Source organism: Erithacus rubecula (assembly GCF_903797595.1).
Source record: "Erithacus rubecula genome assembly, chromosome: 26".
Lineage (NCBI taxonomy): Eukaryota > Metazoa > Chordata > Aves > Passeriformes > Muscicapidae > Erithacus > Erithacus rubecula.
Window position 1 is genome coordinate 4069824 of NC_136678.1, and position 21716 is coordinate 4091539.

At 48.2% G+C, this 21716-nt stretch overlaps 3 protein-coding genes across 3 annotated transcripts; 1 reads left to right on the forward strand and 2 right to left on the reverse strand.

Annotated features, from left to right (window-relative positions):
* Positions 1-1080: 1080 nt before the first annotated feature.
* On the reverse strand, positions 1081-7118 carry CIMAP3 (ciliary microtubule associated protein 3). The gene is made up of 5 exons (XM_079327487.1): positions 6957-7118; positions 5923-6065; positions 4505-4603; positions 2759-2885; positions 1081-1176 (listed from the first exon to the last, which is right to left on the reverse strand). Exons 1-4 carry the CDS (start codon positions 6979-6981, stop codon positions 2871-2873), a joined length of 282 nt encoding a protein of 93 aa, XP_079183613.1. The 5' UTR covers positions 6982-7118; the 3' UTR covers positions 1081-1176; positions 2759-2870.
* A 1163-nt stretch (positions 7119-8281) lies between these two features.
* On the reverse strand, positions 8282-12413 carry LOC306812463 (acidic mammalian chitinase-like). Its single transcript, XM_079327081.1, has 10 exons — positions 12289-12413; positions 11766-11795; positions 10982-11183; positions 10737-10793; positions 10468-10633; positions 10253-10377; positions 9920-10025; positions 9652-9837; positions 8521-8640; positions 8282-8437 (listed from the first exon to the last, which is right to left on the reverse strand). Exons 1-10 carry the CDS (start codon positions 12311-12313, stop codon positions 8303-8305), a joined length of 1152 nt encoding a protein of 383 aa, XP_079183207.1. The 5' UTR covers positions 12314-12413; the 3' UTR covers positions 8282-8302.
* A 3550-nt stretch (positions 12414-15963) lies between these two features.
* Positions 15964-21398, forward strand: LOC306812695 (acidic mammalian chitinase-like). Its single transcript, XM_079327494.1, has 11 exons — positions 15964-16063; positions 16557-16586; positions 17209-17410; positions 17527-17583; positions 17667-17832; positions 17923-18047; positions 18506-18629; positions 19314-19499; positions 19713-19832; positions 19916-20057; positions 21142-21398. The coding sequence occupies exons 1-11, from the start codon at positions 16039-16041 to the stop codon at positions 21387-21389; spliced, it is 1425 nt and encodes a 474-aa protein (XP_079183620.1). The 5' UTR covers positions 15964-16038; the 3' UTR covers positions 21390-21398.
* Positions 21399-21716: the final 318 nt, after the last annotated feature.

A 21716-nucleotide genomic window follows, 5' to 3' on the forward strand; every position in this document is an offset into this window, starting at 1 on the left:
AAAAAAAAAAAGGAATGAAAATTGTAGTTTTTATGTTCCCAATAAAAGAAATTTTATCTCCTCGTGAGAAAAAATTGTAATTTTTATGTTCATAATAAAAGAAATTTTATCTCCTATGAGCAAAACTGAGTTCTTTACATTTCAGGAGTGGGAAAATGCCTCACACATCTTTTTTTTTTTATTGGTTAGAAAGAATTAAGTGGAGATGAACCACAATGAAAACCTTAAACAGCCTAAAACATTCCATTTTCAGGACAAGAAAAATCCCAGAGAGCCAAAATTTGCTTCAAAATCTTTCTTCAAAAAAATAAAGAAACAACTCTGACTCAAAAAGTCAGGATGGGATGGCTGAAAATGGGAATTTAATGAATAAATTTGGGGGTTTTTTTGGTTAAAATTGGGCTGTGGGTAAAATTAGCTAGATGAACAGGTTAAAAAAAATAAAATAAAATAAAAAAATCAGGAAATTGGAAGAGGAATGGAGCTGGAATTATACCCAGAGGTGTGGGAGGGTTTATTTTTGTGGCCACATTCTCAGTTTTAAGTATTTTTTTGGGTTTTTTTTGTTCATTCTTTAATTCAGAATATTTGTTTCAGCAAAATGCAAAAATCCACCTGGTTATTTTGAGCACAAAGACATTAAAAAAACTCTGAAAATACCAAAAACCACCTGGATATTCCTATTTTTTTTTCCTCATGTTGTGGAGGAACCCTTTGGGATTGATGTTAAAAAAAAATTGTGGGGAAAAAGCTGCAAAAGTTGAGGAAAAATTGGAATTTCTGAGGAAATTGAGGAGCTGCCCTTTGGCTCCTTCACCTCAACAGGTGTAAAAAAAACCAAATTTCACTTTAGGATTTCTAAAAGTTTAAAAGGGGTTAAAAATTTGCAAACAATTCTAGATTTAAGTTCCAACTTTAATTTAATTAAATTTAATTTAAGTTCCAACAGGGCTGGTTTTGCATGAGAATATTGAGCTGTTTTTATTACAGCTCCTTTCAAACATTTTAAAACCTTTAAAACATTTTAAAACAACATTTAAAACATTTAAAACATTTGAAATATTCAGTTTATTCACCCTTTCTCCAAAGGAAGGTGGATGTGGCTCCTCAGGTCTCATATAATTTCAGGTAAGCCTTTCTGCCCTGATTTTTCAGGAAATTTTTATCCACAGTCATCTAAAAAAAAATAATACAATTTTTAAATTAATAACAATAAAAAATTTCCAAAAAAGGAAAGGGTGAGACCTAAAGCTGTGCTTGAAATAAGATTTTTATCCCACACGAAGCAGTGGAAGCCCCACTTTGCTCTTTTTGGAGTGGAAATTTCCAGAAGAAATTGCTGAATAAAAAGAAATTTTTTTTTTTTTTTTTATAATGGTTTTGCAAACAGAGAAAATCACTTTGTAGCTTATGCTCTGGGCAGGGAAAATACCAAAAAATGGTGCAAATGTGAAGTGAAAAGGAAATTTCCTCTCTCAGAGGACAACAAAACTGAAATTGGGGAGTGAAAAATAATTTATTTTTTTTTCTCTCAGAAGCATTGAAGCAGAAAAGGATAACAAAATATGGAGGAAATGGGAAATTAAAAGGAAATTTCCTCTCTCAGAAGCAGAAAAGGAAAACAAAAGAGTGAAAATGGAAGCAAAAAGGAAATTTCCTGTTTCAGGAGCAGGAAATAATAACAAAACATGGTGGGAAAGGGAAATGAAAAGGAAATTTCCTGTTTCAGGAACAGGAAATAATAACAAAACATTGAGGGAATGGGAAATAAAAAGGAAATTTCCTGTCTCAGAAATAGGAAATAAAAATAAAACATGGAGAGGATGGGAAATGAAAAGGAAATTTCCTCTCTCAGAAGCAGGAAAGGAAAACAAAAGAGTGAAAATGGAAATGAAAAGGAAATTTCCTGTTTCAGAAATAGGAAAGGAAAAAAAAACATAGAGGGAAATGAGAAATGAAAAGGAAATTTCCTGTTTCAGGAGCAGGAAATGATAACAAAACATGGAGGGAATGGGAAATGAAAAGGAAATTTCCTGTCTCAAAAATAGGAAATAATAACAAAATATGGAGGGAAATGAAAAGGAAATTTCCTTTTTCAGGAACAGGAAATAATAACAAAACATGGAAGGAATGGGAAATAAAAAGGAAATTTCCTGTTTCAGGAGCAGGAAATAAAAACAAAACATGGAGGGAATGGGAAATGAAAAGGAAATTTCCTGTCTCAAAAATAGGAAATAATAACAAAATATGGAGGGAAATGAAAAGGAAATTTCCTTTTTCAGGAGCAGGAAATAAAAACAAAACATGGAGGGAATGGGAAATAAAAAGGAAATTTCCTGTCTCAGAAATAGGAAATAAAAACAAAACATGGAGGGAAATGGGAAATGAAAAGGAAATTTCCTGTCTCAAAAATAGGAAATAATAACAAAATATGGAGGGAAATGAAAATGAAATTTCCTGTCTCAGAAATAGGAAATAAAAACAAAACATGGAGGGAAATGGGAAATGAAAAGGAAATTTCCTGTCTCAAAAATAGGAAATAATAACAAAATATGGAGGGAAATGAAAAGGAAATTTCCTGTCTCAGAAATAGGAAATAAAAACAAAACATGGAGGAGATGGGAAATGAAAAGGAAATTTCCTTTTTCAGGAACAGGAAATAATAACAAAACACGGAGGGAAAAGGGAAATAAAAAGGAAATTTCCTGTTTCAGGTTCTTTTTGGCAGGAATAAACCCCCCCTGGTCCCCATCCTGACCTTCTGCACCTGTATCTTCACCATCCTCTGGGGCAGTGCTGGCACTGCTGCCCAATCTGGAGCCCCAAATTTCATGGGCCAGGTGACTTTTCTGTTTAAAGGTTGATCTATGTCATAATTTCCAGGCCTAAAAAAAAAAAAAAATCTCCTTTTTAGAGCTGCTTTTGGTGTTTATATATCCAGAATTTATCTCCCTGCTCATCAAAAAATGCAATTATTCCTTAATGGCAACAAGGATTCCTCAGAAAAGGAAGATGTGAGAAGTTCAGACTGAGTTTTGAAGAAATTTTTGTTTCCAGCAGGGAAAGACTCAAGGGAATTTCATTCTGTGGTGTCTCAGTCATTGTCCCTAAACTAAAAAATAAAGCTGGGAGAAATTTAAAAAAAAAAAAAAAAATCTTATTTTTGGAGATTAAAAAACTTTAGTTTTGGGGATTAAAACACTTAGTTTTGGAGATTTAAAAACTTAGTTTTGGAGATTAAAATAAACTTTGTTTTGGAGATTAAAAACCCTTAGTTTTGAGATTAAATAAATTTAGTTTTGGACATTAAAAAAACCTTAGTTTTGGATATTAAAAAGACCTTAGTTTTGGATATTAAAAAAACCTTAGTTTTGAGATAAAAAAACCCCTTACTTTTGGAGATATAAAAAGCTTAGTTTTGACATTAAAAAAAATTAGTTTTGGAGATTAAAAAACTTAGTTTTGAGGATTAAAAATCCTTAGTTTTGGAGATAAAACCCCTTAGTTTTTGAGATTTAAAAACTTAGTTTTGGAGATAAAAAACCCTTAGTTTTGGAGATTAAAAAAACTTAGTTTTGGAGATTAAAATAATTTAGTTTTGGAGATTAAAAAAACTTAGTTTTGGGGATTAAAAAAAAATTAGTTTTGGAGATTAAAAATCTTAGTTTTGGGGATTAAAAAAAACCTTAGTTTTGGAGATAAAAAAATTTAGTTTTTGAAATTAAAACCCCTTAGTTTTTGAGATTTAAAAACTTAGTTTTGGAGATAAAAACCCCTTTGTTTTGGAGATTAATAACCTCAGTTTTGGAGATAAAAAACCATTAGTTTTGGAAATTAAAAAAACTTAGTTTCAGGGATTAAAAAAAACTTAGTTTTGGGGATTAAAAACACTTGGTTTTGGGGATTAAAATAATTTAGTTTTGGGGATTAAAACACTTAGTTTCAGGGATTTAAAAAAACTTAGTTTTGGAGATTAAAACACTTAGTTTTGAGGATTAAAAACACTTAGTTTTGGAGATTAAAATAATTTCGTTTTGGAGATTAAAACACTTAGTTTCGGGTATTAAAAACACTTAGTTTTGGAGATTAAAACCCCTTATTTTTGCAGATAAAAAACTTGATTTTAACCATAAAAAATCCTTAATTTTAGCGCTAAAACGCTTTTTTTTTTTTGCTATATAAAACCTTTACAGTGCAACTATACATCTCCCTTTTTTTTTGCATTTCCCCCTGGCAGGATTTCTATTCTTCTGAGACAATAATTTCAATTACCCGGGGTAGAGCTCCTGCTCCAGGACTCTTTTTGGGAAGCGTGGGCTGCTGGAGGAGAAGGGGACAGGGGCAGGGTGACACCCCCTCCCCTCCCCCAGTTTGGGCTGGTAGCTGCCAGGACCAGGAGTCACCATCTAGGGGACAAAAAAAACCCCTCAGCACCAAAAATTTTATACCCAGGTGGATGTTTGGGTTGCTTTTCTTTTATTTTTTTGGGGGGTTTTTTGCTCACCTGAGTGGTTTTTTGGAAGCGAGGGGCTGTCCTGGCTCCCATGGTGTAACCCAGGATGCTCATGGGGCGGGTGCTGATGGAGGATTGGAGGATTTTTGTCTGCAGTTCCAAAGCCAAAATGAATTTATTGGTGATGGTTTAAAGGTACTGGTTGGAGGGCAGAGTTATCTGAGCAGCAAAAGTTATTCCTAATAAAGTTATTCCTAATTATTCCCTTAATTTATCACTATTGTAGAACCTTGAGGGTTGATGGGAAAGGAGAAAATTCTTTTTTCCAGGTGGGTTTGGGGATTCCTGCAGTGGGACAGAATTATCTGAGCAGCAAAAGTTATTCCTAATAAAGTTATTCCTAATTATTCCCTTAATTTCTCGCTGTTATAGAACCTTGAGGATGGGTTGGGAAAGGAGAAAATTTTTTTTTCCAGGTGGGTTTGGGGATTCCTGCAATGGGTTTACAGGACAGGAGTATCTGAGCAGGAAATGTTATTCCTAATTATTCCCTTAATTTCTCACTATTGTAGAAGCTTGAGGGTTTATAGGAAAGGAGAAAATTCATTTTTCCAGGTGGGTTTGGGGATTCCTGCAGTGGGTTTACAGGACAGAATTATCTGAGCAGCAAAAGTTATTCCTGATAATGTTATTCCTAATTATTTCCTTAATTTCTCACTGTTGTAGAACCTTGAGGATGGGCTGGGAAAGGAGAAAAATTATTTTTCCAGGTGGGTTTGGGGATTCTGCAGTGTGTTTGGAGGGTAGGAGTATCTGAGCAGAAAATAATATTCCTAATAAAATTATTCCTAATTATTCTCTTAATTTCTCACTATTTAGAACCTTGAGGATGGGCTGGAAAAGGAGAAAAATTATTTTTCCAGGTGGGTTTGGAGATTCTGCAGTGTGTTTGGAGGACAGGAGTATCTGAGCAGCAAAAGTTATTTCTAATAAAGTTACTCCTAATAACCTCCTTAATTTCTCACTATTGCAGAACCTCGAGGACTGGTTGGGAAAGGAGCCAATTCCTTATTCCAGGTGGGTTTGGGGATTCTGGAGTGGGTTTGCAGGACAGGATTATCTGAGCAGCAAATGTAATTCCTAATAAAGTTACTCCTAATAATCCCCCTAATTTCTCACTATTGAACGTGTAGGATTGATAGGGAAAGGAGCCAATTCCTTATTCCAGGTGGGTTTGGGGATTCTGGAGTGGGTTTGGAGGGTAGGAGTGCATAAGCAGCAGATACTATTCCTAATAAAATTATTCCTAATAATCCCCATAAATTCTCACTATTGCAGAACCTCGAGGACTGGTTGGGAAAGGAGCCAATTCCTTATTCCAGGTGTGTGCGGGACATACCCCCGCAGGTTTCCGGGCCCCGTTCCCGCTGTTCCTCCCGGAGCTGCCCCGCCAGGTGGGAAGGGCTCACCTGCGGCCCCAGGTAAGAGCCCGGCCCCAGGGCGGGGCTGCCCCGCACCCCCGGCAGCGCAATGCCCAGCCTGTCCCGGGCGTGGTGCAACGGGAACATTTTCCGATCTTGGCTTGTGCCGAAGGAGATGAGCTTCTGCACAGCTGGGGACATGCCACCGGTGGGGGAAATGAGGGGAAAAAAAGAGAAAAAAAAAAAAATAAAATAAGAGAGTGAGAACATGCTGCTCTCTGCGTTCATCCCCCAGCAAGGGAACCTCTCTTGGCCATGGATATTTGGGAGGACTCTGCCTGTTCAAACCACAAGGAAATGATTTTTTCCCAGCCTGAGCAGGAAATTGAAATCTGAGATCAGTGGAAAGATCGGGGAGGTGAAGAAAACACAGAAGAAAACAGAGCTGATTATTCCCAGTCTTAGCCAGAAATTGGGATCTGAGATCAGTGGAAAGATCAGGGAGGTGAAGAAAACACAGAAGAAAACAGAACTGATTTTCCCAACCTGAGCAAGAAATTAGGATCTGAGATCACTGGGGCGGCGGATCAGGCAGGTGAAGGAGAAAACACAATAAAACGGAGCTGATTATTCCCAGTCTCAGCAGGAAATTGGAATTTGAGATTGCTGGGGAAGATCAGGGGGGTGAAAAAAACACAGAAGAAAACAGAACTGATTATTCCCAGTCTCAGGAGGAAATTGGGATCTGAGATCAGTGGGGAAGATCAGGGGGGTGAAGGAGAAAACACAATAAAACAGAGCTGATTATTCCCAGTCTTAGCAGGAAATTGGGATCTGAGATTGCTGGGGAAAGTCAGAGATGAAGGAGAAAACACAATAAAAACAGAGCTGATTTTTCCCAGCTTTAGCAAGAAATTGGGATCTGAGATCAGTGGGGAAGATCAGGGAGGTGAAGAAAACAGAAGAAAACAGAACTGATTTTTCCCAGCTTTAGCAAGAAATTGGGATCTGAGAAGCTCCCTGGGGAAGGTCAGGGAGGTGAAGAAGCAAACTGAGTCCCCCTGGATGCCCCCAGCTCTCACCTTTGGGGTCTCTCCGTGCTGCCATCCTGCCCTGCCAGGTTTTTGGGATGGGCTCTGCGTGCTCCTGTTGCTACAGCCACAGAGCAGGGGGATGGCAGCACGGGGACAGAACAGGGAAAAGCTCAAAATTTGGCATTTCCCTCTGGAATGTGCTGGGCTGGTTTGGGGAGCAGCCTGAGTTGTGATGTCACAGCCTTGGGGGATCAACAGCAGTTCCTCTCTTGGTTTCCAAGTGGCTGCCAAGGTAGCAAAAAAAAAAAAAACAAACAAAAAAAAAACCTGGCTGGGATTAAATCCAAACCCTGCCACGAGCACAAACAAATGTGGATGTCCTGAGGGAATCAAAAAGCTGCAAGAGAAACAGGACTTTTGGACAGCAAATTAATATGATTATGTAGAAGTTGATTTATTGTTTATTTTTTGGTGTTAATTATACATTTTAAGACTTCTGTCTGTGTGATTTTTGATTGGTGCTTTTATGCTGTTCACACGCTTGGCACGAGTTTTTAGGTACAATAATTGGTTGTTGTCTAGAACTTTGCCACCCACCTTTATCTTAGGTTTTTTAATTTCAGTATTTTGTTTTTTAGCCCATTTTTTAAAAATTTATTTACTACAATTTATGTTTTAGCGGCTTTGAAGGGTTTTAACATGTTGCAGAAAACCACTTTAAAAGTGCTCATTCTGTGTACTTGTTATAAACATTGGTTTAAACTAAGAAATATAGAGAAAAACAGCTAAGTGTGTGAAGAAACAGCAAAAAATGTAAAAAAAAAACAACTAGGCAGGAAAATATAGGAAAAAACAGCTAAATATAGTTTGGCTGGTGCATGGCTTGGACTTGTTCAGACGTGTCACTGTGGCTTAGACTTGTTTAATTTTACTACAGGAAGCAACAAAACACAAAGGACAGGAAAAAAAAAAAGAGTCAAAGCAGGAAGTTGTTGGTTTTGTGCAAAGCTTTATTGAATCATTCACTGTGTGCAGTGGGATTAGAGAGATTGCTGAGCTGGAATGGAATCAGGATCAGGATCTCCGGGTCTCCCAGGGATGTGAGGATTGAGCTGTGCTGAGCAGCCTGCAAAGCAAGCAGGATTTTCCTTGGTGTCTTAAAGTGGCTTTTATGCTGATTGTATCCCCAAATTCTGTTAAATATTGAGTTCTGCAATTTTAAAACTAGTTTCAAGAGTAAAAAACCCACACATTCAAAGGTTTCCTCCCAAAACAGGAAACTTGGGGAGGGGTGATGTTGCAATTCCCCTCCTCCCCACCCCCCTTCAGAGCCCCACAGCATTCCCAGCATTGCACAAACCCCAAAATGTCCCTGAGAGTCACTCACTGCACATTCACAGCCCCAGGCCCTTCTTCAGGGTGGAGATCAGGGGATATTTGCCCTCGTGGCAGAAATTGCCAGTGAAGTCATCCAGGTCGATGGTCCAGACCATGGCTCCTCCAAAGTTGTTCTTTTTCAGCCAATCCACCTGTGGGGAGGAAAATCCCGCTGAGCCCCAGGAGCTGATCCCACAGGAGGCTCTGGTCTCATCCCAGATCATTTTTTCCAGACCTTGATGCCAAAGCTCTTGGCGTTGTCGTATCCGATCCATTCGTTGCCCTTGTAGGCGTAAGGAACATCCTCGGGGGCATCCCAGGCCTGGGTGGCTCCAGAGCTCAGGAAGGTGCAGATCTGGGAAAAGGGGCAGTGGAAATGTGGGCTGGTGTGTTGGGCTGGTGTGACCAGAAATGTGGATTCTGTCCCCATGTGTTGCAGCCGGGTGTGGCAGTGCCCCTGATCTCCTGGCACATATTCTCTGCTAATGGGCCATCTTTAAACCAGCTGGGCAATCATCTTTACCTTTCCCATGACCCACCCTTCATCCAGGAGCTATCACCTGTTAATGGGCCATTGTTACAAACTGGGTGTGGCAGCGATTCTTATCACTGTGGGAGATATCTCCTGTTAATGGGCCATTGTTACAAACTGGGTGTGGCAGTGATCTTTATCTCCTGGCACACATTATCTGCTAATGGGCCATCTTTAAACCAGCTGGGGCAATCATCTTTATCTTTCCCACAGCCCATCCTCCCTCCAGGAGATATCTCCTGTTCATGGCCACTGAGTCCCAGTGCATGACTGATAAAATTCCATCATCCCACTGGGAGATGCTCCAGCCACGGCAGGAGCCAAGCCTTTCCTACCCAGATAAAAACTGAGATTTGGAACACCAGAGCACCTTTCCCACTGGTTCCAGAGGAAAGCCAGACCTTTCCACATCATCCCTGGACCTTCAGAGGAAACTGCACCTTCTCCAGGAGCACTGCTCCAGCTGAGCCACATCTGCCCCTGCAGGAGGATGCAGCCACCATTGAATGGGACTGCTGCCACCACCCTGACTGACTGACGGGTGTCAGCTTGGATTCTGACTCTGGCTGGGTTTGGGATTGTTCTTTGTAATACTGTATTTCTATTTTAATTTTCCTAGTAAAGAACTGTTATTCCTATTCCCATATCTTTGCCTGAGAGCCCCTTAATTTCCAAATTACAATAATAATTTGGAGGGAGTGGGTTTACATTCTCCATTTCAAAGAGAAGCTTCTGCCTTTATTGGCAGACACCTGTCCTTCAAACCAGGACAGCTGGGTTAGGAATTCCATGCTGAGAATTGTCCAGCAGTGCCAAGATGAACCCCACACTCACCTCATAGTAAGCCAGGAGTCCAGCCTCCCTGGTGTAGGGTCCAGCAGGGCCAGGCCCAGAGCTTGGGGCTCCCACGGCCGTGTTGGATGGGTTCTGCAGGGTGAAGGTTTTCCCGTAGGTTGGGAATCCCACCAGCAGCTTCTGAGCTGGGGCACCGTTGTTCTTCCAGTAGTTCATGGCATATTCCTGCAAGAGGCAGCAGGGCTCAGGCACAGGATGGGCTGTGGGGAGAGGAGCTCTGGGCCAGAGACCCCAAAGGAGCACTCACCACACTGAGGGTGCTGCCACTGCTGAACAGGGGGCTGTTCTCGCCCGTGGAGCCGTCCCAGGGCCCGTGGAAGTCGTAGGTCATGACGTGGATGTAATCCAGGTACCTGTGGGGAGAGGGGCTGTGTCCTCACCTGAGAGACATGGGGCTCCCTCAGGGGTTCTTTCACTTCAGCACTCCCCAAAAAAACACCTCAAATACCAAAAATTGCCACTCACTTGCCAATCTCAACATCCTCACCTGAGAGCCCCCCTGCACATGGGGCTCCCTCAGGGGTTCTTTCACTCCAGCACTCCCAAAAAAACACCTCAAATCCCAAAAATTGCCACTCACTTGCCCAGCTCAGCGATCTCATAGCCAGCCTGGATGGTGGACAGTCCTCCAGCCACAGCAGCAGTGACCATGAGCCGGGGCTGGTTGGTCTGTTTGGCTTCCTGCTCGAAGGCTGCCAGCAGTTCCTGGGGGATGCAAGGCACAGCCATCACCTGGGGGCTCTGGGATGGGGCTTGGCATCCAAACAGAGCTCACAGGGCTGGAGCTGAGCCCACCTTAACCAGGACAGTGAACAGAGCCTTATCCTGGGCGGGGCTGCCCCTGGAGCCGGGGTATTCCCAGTCCAGGTCCAGCCCGTCGAAGCCGTACTGCCGCAGGAACCTGACCACGGAGGTGATGAAGGTCTGGCGGTTCTGGGGTGTGGAGACCATGGTGGTGAACCTGGGCAAGCACAGCAGGAAGAGTTGGGGTTGGAATGGAGCCTCTTCCTCCTTTCCCTCCCTTTCCTGGGAGGCATGACTGGAAAGAGCTGCCCTGAACTCACTTCTGGGTACCGAAATTCCATCCGCCAATGGCCAGCAGGGTCTTCAGGTTGCTGTTCCTGCAGATAAGGGGAAGGAAATGGAGTGACCCCAAGGGTTTGGTGTCACTGTGACCTTTGCAGCCCAGGGCCTTTAGGTGACAAAGACCAAGAGCCAACGAGCAGCACCCAGAGATTCTGTCCCCAAGCTCAGGGGATGGTGCTGTCCCTCTGCCCTGCCCTGGGCAGCCCCAGTTCCCTGCACTCACTGGTTCTTGAGGCCATTGAAGGATTTGTACAGGGTCTCGTCGTTCCACTCGTAGGTGGTGATCTCATTGTTGTTCATGCCAGCAAAGGCGTAGATCAGGTGGCTGCACAGGTTGGGGTCGATGTTCTCAGGGGTGTATCTGCCCTCCCCAGGCCGGTACTGGGCCCAGTTGGTGAAGTAGCAGGTCAGCACATAGGCAGTGCCTGGGGGGCACAGAGACCATGGAGGGGCTGCAGAGCCCTGGGCACAGCCCTGAGCCACGGGCACAGCCCCAGGCTGGCACAGCTCCCTGTGCAGCCAGAGAGTGGGGAGCAGGGCTGGGCACCCCTGGGACACTGAGAGCACCCCTGGGACACTGAGAGCACCCCTGGGACACTGAGAGCACCCCTGGAACTCTGAGAGAACCCCTGGGACACTGAGAGCATCCCTGGGACTCTGAGAGAACCCCTGGGACACTGCGAAAACCCCTGGGACACTGAGAGCACCCCTGGGACACTGAGAAAACCCCTGGGACACTAAGAGCACCCCTGGGACACTCTGGGCACCCCGGGACACTGAGAAAACCCCTGGGACACTGAGAGCACCCCTGGGACACTGAGAGCACCCTGGCACACTCTGAGCTCCCCTGGCACACTCAGGGCTCCCCTGGCACACTCAGGGCTCCCCTGGGACACTCTGGGCTCCCCTGGCACACTCTGTGCCCCCCGGGGCTCCCCCAGACCCCCTCCCTCCCCTGCCCGGGGCAGCCCGAGCTGGGCACGGCCGGGTGGGGCAGCAGCACCTACCCAGGTGGGCGTTCAGCAGCAGGGCCAGGCCTGGCAGGACACAAGGAAACAACAGCGGGGTCACTGCCTGCTCCCGGGAATGCAAAGCTCCTGCAGAGCTCTGCCCCCAAGGCACACACACAACAGCTCCAATTCACCCAGCATTTCCAGGAAAATGGGACTAATGATTCCAGGTGAAAGCGCAGAAAAGAACCCAAACACATGCCAAAGTACTCGTTCAGTTTTCAGATTTAAGTTTGAAAGCACATTTCAATTCCAGCCTGCAAAGAGCTCTGTCCATGTTCAAAGCAGAACAGATCCCCAAAAGAGGCAGCACTAAAAAGAGAATAAATGGATAAAGCAAGAGCAGATCCCCAACAGCAGCAGCACTAAAGAAGAGAGCTTTCCCTGCCCAGGGCAGCTGTGGAGCCTGGGCAGAGCAGAGGGAGCAGCAGGGCCAGGGCCAGCCCCTGTGGCAGCAGGGTGGCTGTGCAGAGCCCCAGCAGGGCAGAGAGCAGAGAGCCCCGTGGGCAGCAGCACTCACCGGTGAGCAGAGTGAGCTTGGCCATCGTGGACCAGACTGAGCAGCTCGGGCTCTCTCCCTCTTTTATACCCTGCTCCCCTCTGCTGCCAGCCTGGCACCCTCAGCCTGGGCAAACATTGCCACCCTGGCACCAGCAGCGTCCCCAGAGTGGCAGCAGGACAATGGGCTGAGCCCTGAGCTGCAGGGTCACTGCAGGGTCACTGAGGGTCACTGCAGGGTCACTGAGGGTCACTGAGGGTCACTGCAGGGTCACTGCAGGGTCAGTGAGGGTCACTGAGGGGCACTGAGGGTCACTGAGGGTCACTGAGGGTCACTACAGGGTCACTGAGGGTCACTGAGGGTCACTGAGGGTCACTGCAGGGCCGTGTCCTGCTGCTGCAGGAGCAGATCCAGGCTGCCATTGCATTGCTGGGGTTGCTCCTGTGCTGCCCAGGCTGTGTCACCTCTGGCACCGTGGCTGCAGGCTGTCCCCCTGTGCTGTCCTGGAGGGTGGCACTGCCATCCCAGCTCTGTCTCTGCGGGGCTGGTGGCCTTGGTGGCCCCGTGCCAGGCTGGGCTGAGCTGGCTCTGCCTCAGCCCTGCAGTGCTGGGCTCTGGGCTCTGGGCTGCTCCTGTGCCAGCCTGGCACAGCCCCGTGCTGCTCCCAGCTCTGCCTGCCCACCCAGCTCAGCGGGCTCTGCTCTTTATTGTGGGGCTTCCACTCTGCCAGGGTCACCCCAGGAGATGGGGCAGGTGAATTTTCCTCTCACATTTATCCCCCTCCTCTTCCTGCTCAGCTCTTGCCCAAAATGAGACACCCCCGTGTTGCTGAGCATTCCCATTTTTCCTGAAGTGAATCTCCACCCCCTGAAAGCCTCCAAATATCCTTCCCACATTTGGATTTATGTGGATGCTCCAAGCTCTCACCCTGTGTGAGGACACCAGGGATTTCTTCCCTATTCCTGACCCAGGATTGGGGACACAGCTGTGTCCCTGCTCTGGGGTGTTTAATTCCTTTTGGGGGGACATGAAGGTGACTTTGGGAGGTCACCCAGCCTTGGCTGAATGGAAGTGTGGAAAACAACCTGCTATCAGCTGCTGCTATCTGCCCTGCAGATTAAAATGTGCCAGCCTGAGGGTGGATTGAGGATGTACTTTGGGGTTTGGGGCAGGCACAGGGTGGGATGCAGCTGATAACACAACAACATCCTCAAGGAGTGTTTTTCCAATGTTTTCTTTGGTTGATAAAGTCCCAGGGTACAAATTCAACCAGGATAGATCTGGAAAATCCCACCCTCAGTGACCTCCTGGGGCATTTTCAGCTCTGTTATCCATGGAAGGTGTTTTGGTGTGGGAAGGAAAGTTTGGGGCAGGCTCAAGGACACTGATTTGTTTTCATGTGGGGTAACAAACTCAGATCCTGGAATTTTCCTTCAGGACTTTTCCTCTTGTAACAAAACTGGTTTGCTGTGGGTTCCTTGGGACTGGTGGGAGGTAAGAAAAGACACAAGAACTGAAAGAATTCCAATTAAAAAGAGCAGACAGGGACCTTCCAACTATTCCAATGTTGGGTTGCAGAGAGATTCTGCCACTCTGGGCTCTTCCTGCTGCATCTTCCCTCTAGAACTTTCATCCTGCTGATTCCATGGCTCCTGGGATGGAGTCTGTCTGTCTGTCCTTCTGCTCTGTCCTGGTGGCTCGTGGGGAGCAGACCCTGACATTCCTGTTGTGCCCAGCTCAGCAGTGCCCAGGTGCTCCTTCCAGAATGATTCCTTTAAATTTTCTCCTCCTTTTTGTCCTGGAGGTTTGGCAGATTCAGCAGCAGAGCCAGAGGTGTTTCTGACAGGAAAAAAAAAATCCCAAAATCTGCTGTTTGTCCTAAAAACCTCATCCATTGCATTGTGTGCAAGCCAACCCTTCAAGGAGGGAGTTTGGCTCTCTGTGCCCTGGCTGGGACACATGAAAAACCATGAAAAACTCAATGGGGACAAACATCAAGATCATTCCCTGAGATGTGCCTGAGAGCTGGCACTGGGAAAAATCCCCAAACCTGCTGTTTTCCCCCCAAACCTCATCCACTCTGGTGCTGCTGAGCCTGCTGTGTCTGAGCCATCCTTTGAGGGTGTTTGGCTGTCCCTGCCCTTGCTGGGACACTCAGAAGGACACTCAGAAGGTCACCATGGAAAACTCCATGGGGACAAATGGAAAGGTGACTGGAATGGTGCTGTGTCCTTTGGAAAAGCCTGTCCTGTGCTCAGGGGAGCCCTCAGAGATGCTGGCAATACCAAAAACAAAGATGAGGAACAAGGGCTTGTTCTCCTTGAGTTGATGGAAACAAAGTGAGTCAGAATCAGCTTCTGCTGTGTTGTCCTCCCACTTGTTCTTGTGACCAGGGGTGTCAGGAGATTAGGGGAAGAAGGTGACAAAAACAATGCTTCTAACAGCATTGTGGAGAATGACTCAGTAAAAAGTGATGGGGTTTTTCTTTAGTGATGGGATTGCTGCTGTGTGCTGCCCTGAGGAGAGCTGGGTGGGCAAGGCAGAGCTCAGAGTACCAAGGTGCCTCTGTCCCAGTCTGTTATCAGCTGCATCCCACCCTGTGCCTGCCCCAAACCCCAAAGTACATCCTCAATCCACCCTCAGGCTGGCACATTTTAATCTGCAGGGCAGATAGCAGCAGCTGATAGCAGGTTGTTTTCCACACTTCCATTCAGCCAAGGCTGGGTGACCTCCCAAAGTCACCTTCATGTCCCCCCAAAAGGAATTAAACACCCCAGAGCAGGGACACAGCTGTGTCCCCAATCCTGGGTCAGGAATAGGGAAGAAATCCCTGGTGTCCTCACACAGGGTGAGAGCTTGGAGCATCCACATAAATCCAAATGTGGGAAGGATATTTGGAGGCTTTCATGGGGTGGAGATTCACTTCAGGAAAAATGGGAATGCTCAGCAACACGGGAGTGTCTCATTTTGGGCAAGAGCTGAGCAGGAAGAGGAGGGGGATAAATGTGAGAGGAAAATTCACCTGCCCCATCTCCTGGGGTGACCCTGGTAGAGTGGAAGCCCCACAATAAAGAGCAGAGCCCGCTGAGCTGGGTGGGCAGGCAGAGCTGGGAGCAGCACGGGGCTGTGCCAGGCTGGCACAGGAGCAGCCCAGAGCCCAGAGCCCAGCACTGCAGGGCTGAGGCAGAGCCAGCTCAGCCCAGCCTGGCACGGGGCCACCAAGGCCACCAGCCCCGCAGAGACAGAGCTGGGATGGCAGTGCCACCCTCCAGGACAGCACAGGGGGACAGCCTGCAGCCATGGTGCCAGAGGTGACACAGCCTGGGCAGCACAGGAGCAACCCCAGCAATGCAATGGCAGCCTGGATCTGCTCCTGGAGCAGCAGGACACGGCCCTGCAGTGACCCTCAGTGACCCTAAATGACCCTGCAGTGACCCTCAGTGACCCTCAGTGACCCTCAGTGACCCTCAGAGACCCTCAGTGACCCTGCAGTGACCCTCACTGACCCTGCAGTGACCCTGCAGTGACTCTCAGTGACCCTGCAGTGACCCTGCAGTGACCCTCAGTGACCCTAAATGACCCTGCAGTGACCCTCAGTGACCCTCAGTGACCCTGCAGCTCAGGGCTCAGCCCATTGTCCTGCTGCCACTCTGGGGACGCTGCTGGTGCCAGGATGGCAATGTTTGCCCAGGCTGAGGGTGCCAGGCTGGCAGCAGAGGGGAGCAGGGTATAAAAGAGGGAGAGAGCCCGAGCTGCTCAGTCTGGTCCACGATGGCCAAGCTCACTCTGCTCACCGGTGAGTGCTGCTGCCCACGGGGCTCTCTGCTCTCTGCCCTGCTGGGGCTCTGCACGGCCACCCTGCTGCCACAGGGGCTGGCCCTGGCCCTGCTGCTCCCTCTGCTCTGCCCAGGCTCCACAGCTGCCCTGGGCAGGGAAAGCTCTCTTCTTTAGTGCTGCTGCTGTTGGGGATCTGCTCTTGCTTTATCCATTTATTCTCTTTTTAGTGCTGCCTCTTTTGGGGATCTGTTCTGCTTTGAACATGGACAGAGCTCTTTGCAGGCTGGAATTGAAATGTGCTTTCAAACTTAAATCTGAAAACTGAACGAGTGCTTTGGCATGTGTTTGGGTTCTTTTCTGTGCTTTCACCTGGAATCATTAGTCCCATTTTCCTGGAAATGCTGGGTGAATTGGAGCTGTTGTGTGTGTGCCTTGGGGGCAGAGCTCTGCAGGAGCTTTGCATTCCCGGGAGCAGGCAGTGACCCCGCTGTTGTTTCCTTGTGTCCTGCCAGGCCTGGCCCTGCTGCTGAACGCCCACCTGGGTAGGTGCTGCTGCCCCACCTGGCCGTGCCCAGCTCGGGCTGCCCCGGGCAGGGGAGGGAGGGGGGGCTGGGGGAGCCCCGGGGGGCACAGAGTGTGCCAGGGGAGCCCAGAGTGTGCTAGGGGAGCCCAGAGTGTGCCAGGGGAGCTCAGAGTGTGCCAGGGGAGCCCTGAGTGTGCCAGGGGTGCTCTCAGTGTCCCAGGGGGGCTCTCAGTGTCCCAGGGGTGCCCAGATTGTCCCAGGGGTGCCCAGAGGGTCCCAGGGGTGCTCTCAGTGTCCCAGGGGTTTTCTCAGTGTCCCAGGGGTGCTCTCAGTGTCCCAGGGGTGCTCTCAGTGTCCAGGGGTGCTCTCAGCGTCCCAGGGGTGCCCAGATTGTCCCAGGGGTGCCCAGAGGGTCCCAGGGGTGCCCAGAGTGTTCCAGGGGTGCTCTCAGTGTCCCAGGGGTGCTCTCAGTGTCCCAGGGGTTCTCTCAGTGTCCAGGGGTGCTCTCAGTGTCCCGGGGTGCCCAGCCCTGCTCCCCACTCTCTGGCTGCACAGGGAGCTGTGCCAGCCTGGGGCTGTGCCCGTGGCTCAGGGCTGTGCCCAGGGCTCTGCAGCCCCTCCATGGTCTCTGTGCCCCCCAGGCACTGCCTATGTGCTGACCTGCTACTTCACCAACTGGGCCCAGTACCGGCCTGGCCTGGGTAAGTTCACCCCCGAAAATGTCGACCCCTGTCTGTGCAACCACCTGATCTACGCCTTTGCTGGCATGAACAACAACGAGCTCACCACCTACGAGTGGAACGACGAGACCCTGTACAAATCCTTCAATGGCCTCAAGAACCAGTGAGTGCAGGGAACTGGGGCTGCTGCTCCATCCCATCCCTGCCTGTCCCTCGGGGACAGGGCTCAGGGGTGCTGGGGATCTGCAGGAGCTCAGGGTTCTGCCTCTTGCCTGGCAGGAACAAGGATCTGAAGACCCTGCTGGCCATTGGCGGATGGAATTTCGGCACAGCCAAGTGAGTTCAAACCGTGTCCTGCCCTAAATAGGATGAGAGGAGAAGGGGCTCCATCCTCACCTCTCTCCTCTGTGCTTGCCCAGGTTCACCACCATGGTCTCCTCTCCTGAGAACCGCCAGACCTTCATCAAATCCGCCATCAAATTCCTGCGCCAGTACCAGTTTGATGGGCTGGACCTGGACTGGGAATACCCCGGCTCCAGGGGCAGCCCCGCCCAGGACAAGGCTCTGTTCACTGTCCTGGTTAAGGTGGGCTCAGCTCCAGCCCTGTGAGCTCTGTTTGGATGCCAAGCCCCATCCCAGAGCCCCCAGGTGATGGCTGTGCCTTGCATCCCCCAGGAACTGCTGGCAGCCTTCGAGCAGGAAGCCAAAGAGACCAACCAGCCCCGGCTCATGGTCACTGCTGCTGTGGCTGCTGGGCTGTCCACCATCCAGGCTGGCTATGAGATCGCTGAGATTGGCAAGTGAGTGGCAATTTTTAGGATTTGAGGTGGTTTTTTGGGAGTGCAGAAGTGGAAGAATCCCCGAGGAAGCCCCATGTGCAGGGGGGCTCTCAGGTGTGGGTGCTTAGATTGGGAAGTGAGTGGCAATTTTTGGGATTTGAGGTGGTTTTTTGGGAGTGCAGAAGTGGAAGAATCCCCGAGGAAGCCCCATGTGCAGGGGGGGCTCTCAGGTGTGGGTGCTTAGATTGGGAAGTGAGTGGCAATTTTTGGGATTTGAGGTGTTTTTTTGGGGAGTGCTGGAGTGAAAGAACCCCCGAGGAAGCCCCATGTGCAGGGGGGCTCTCTGGTGTGGGTGCTGAGATTGGCAGTGAGTGACAATTTTTGGGATTTGAGGTGTTTTGTTGGGGAGTGCTGGAGTGAAAGAGCCCCTGAGGGAGCCCCACGTCTCTCAGGTGAGGACACAGCCCCTCTCCCCACAGGTACCTGGACTACATCCACGTCATGACCTACGATTTCCACGGCTCCTGGGAGAGGAACACGGGTGAGAACAGCCCCCTGTACGCCGGCCCTGCTGACACTGGTGACTACAAATACTTCAACGTTGTGAGTGTTTTTTTTTGGGGGCACAGCTCTCAGACCATTGGTGCCTCCCCTGTGGGAATCTTTGTACTGGGATGGATGGTCTTCAGGGATAAACTCAGATTAAAGTTTGAAACTTCAAGTTGCAGTTTATTGTAAGGGTGTAAATTTATTGCCAGCCACAGCCCAGAGTAGGACAGAGAGAGAATGAAGTGAGAGTGAGGTAAGAGAGGGTTGGTAGCAGCAAGAGAGCAAAGGGGTGAGAAATAAGAGCAAAGAGGGTAAGAGCAAGAGAGCAATTTCTCATTTACAATACCAGAAATATTCTTCTATGATGAATATTCTAATTTCCATTAACCAATCCAACACAAGATACAAATTTCTATAGCATTTACATCCAGCCTATAAGAATCATTACCATAGTGTGTTATACTTTAAACTCTAAAATCTAGCAAGGTCTTCTCTGACCTTTGGAGCTGCTCTCCAGCAGAAGGCATTGTTCTATCAACAGGGGATTACTCTTGGCCATCCATCATATTGTCTTCTAGTTATTTAATAAGTGAGGTTTGCTTTCTATATTCTCAAAATCTAAGCATTCATATTTGTAAGGTTTACCTAGTTCATCCTTCCCAAAATCCCCCAAAGAGATTTCGAGGATTTCATCCCAAAAATCCCGACAAAGATTTGAGTGGGACTGGTTTCTTGCAGGAATATGCCATGAATTATTGGAAGAGCAACGGCGCCCCAGCTGAGAAACTCCTGGTGGGATTCCCAACTTATGGGAAGAGCTTCACCCTGCAGGACCCATCCAACACAGCTGTGGGAGCCCCAGCATCTGGCCCTGGCCCTGCTGGACCCTACACCAGGGAGGCTGGAACTCTGGCTTACTATGAGGTAGGGATGTTCCCACCACACTCCTTTCCTCTGAAGGAATTGGTCAGGAGTTTGAGTTTTATCAGGAATGTGGAGTTTTTTCCATGGAATGGCTTGGAAGGAGTTGTGTGCTCAGGGGAGAAGGGAGCAGCACAAACCAGAGGATAAAGGCAAGGCAGAGTTTTGGGTTTTTTTCCCTTTTTGTGGGTGACATTGCTGCTCCTTTCTCCTTAGATCTGCACTCTGCTGAGCTCTGGAGCCACCCAGGCTTGGGATGAACCCCAGGATGTTCCTTACGCCTACAAGGACAGCGAGTGGGTCGGATACGACAACATCAAGAGCTTTGGCATCAAGGTCTGGAAAAAATGATCTGGGATGAGACCAGAGCCTCCTGTGGGATCAGCTCCTGGGGCTCAGCGGGATTTTCCTCCCCACAGGTGGATTGGCTGAAGAAGAACAACTTTGGAGGAGCCATGGTCTGGGCCCTGGACATGGATGATTTCACTGGGGATTTCTGCAAGGAGGGCAAATACCCCCTGATCTCCACCCTGAAGGAGGGGCTGGGGCTGCAGAGCGGTGGTGAGTGACCCCAGGGGACAGGGGCAGCCCCCTGGGGGGCTCCCAAAATCCCCGTGCAGATGGAGCACCTCCATCCCTTTCCTGCCTCAATTCCAGACTCTGTTCCCTCCTCCTCCCATTTGAGGCTCCCATCACCACCAGCAGCTCCTTGATGGAAATTCCCAAAATCCCTGTGGAGGTGTGGGTGGGATGAAAAGCCTTTCCCACCTGGAATTAAACACTTCCAACCCTTTCCCACCTGGAATTAAACACTTCCAACCCTTTCCCACCTGGATTCCAGACTCTGTTCCCTCCTCCTCCCATTTGAGACTCCCATCACCACCAGCAGCTCCTTAACATATATTCCCAAAATCCCTCTGAAAAATGAGGAGGAATTAAACACTTTTAACCCTTTCCCACCTGAATTCCAGACTCTGTTCCTCACTGAGGCTCCCACCACCACCAGCAGCTCCTTGATGGAAATTCCCAAAATCCCTATGAAAAATGGGGTGGAATTAAACACTTTTAACCATTTTCCTACCTGTATTCCAGACTCTGACCTTCACTGAGGGCCTCACCACCACCAGCAGCTCCTTAACAGATATTCCCAAAATCCCTATGAAAAATGAGGAGGAATTAAACACTTTTAACCCTTTCCTGCCTGAATTCCAGACTCTTCCTCACTGAAGTCTCCCCAGCAGCAGCTCCTTGATGGAGATTCCCAAACTCCCTTTGAAAAAGGAGGAGGAATTAAACACTTTTAACCCTTTCCCACCTGAATTCCAGACTCTTCCTCACTGAAGTCTCACCAGCAGCAGCTCCTTGATGGAGATTCCCAAACTCCCTCTGAAAAATGAGGAGGAATTAAACACTTTTAACCCTTTCCCACCTGAATTCCAGACTCTTCCTCACTGAAGTCTCACCAGCAGCAGCTCCTTGATGGAGATTCCCAAGCTCCATATGAAAAAACGAGGAGGAATTAAACACTTTTAACCCTTTCCCGCCTGAATTCCAGCCTGTCCCCTCCCTCCCCATCTCCCACCACCATCAGCCCCTCGATGGAGACCCCCAGGTAACACAATCCCACCCCGTTCTTGCCTTGCAGAGTGCGTTCCCCCCAGCGAGCCGCTGCCCCCCATCACCGAGGCTCCCCCCACCACCACCACCGGCACCGGCGGCTCGGGGGGCTCGGGGGGCTCCGGGTTCTGCGCCGGGAAACCCAACGGGCTCTACGCCGACCCCAGCGACCCGCGGAACTTCTACAGCTGCCTGAACGGGCAGAGCATCCTGCAGAGCTGCCAGCAGGGGCTGGTGTTCGACCCCGCCTGCAGCTGCTGCAATTGGCCCCAGTGAGGCCGCCCGGCCCCCCAGGCTGGGGAAGGTGTGAAATAAAGCGCTCTGCAAGCAATCCTTCCCTGGCGTCTGGGCTGCTTCTTTGCTTTGACTTGGAATTGCTTTCTGTTTCATTTGTACTTTTATTTTTCATTTTACTCTTTGTTTTACTTTATATTTTTATTTTTATTCCTATTTCTGTATTTATTCTTATTTTTATTTTTATTCCTATTTTTTCCTATTTTTATTCCTATTTTTAGTCCCGTTTTTATTCTTATTCTTATTCCTATTCTTATTTTCTTTTATTTTTATTTTTACTTCAGTATTTTTATTTTTATTTTTATTTTT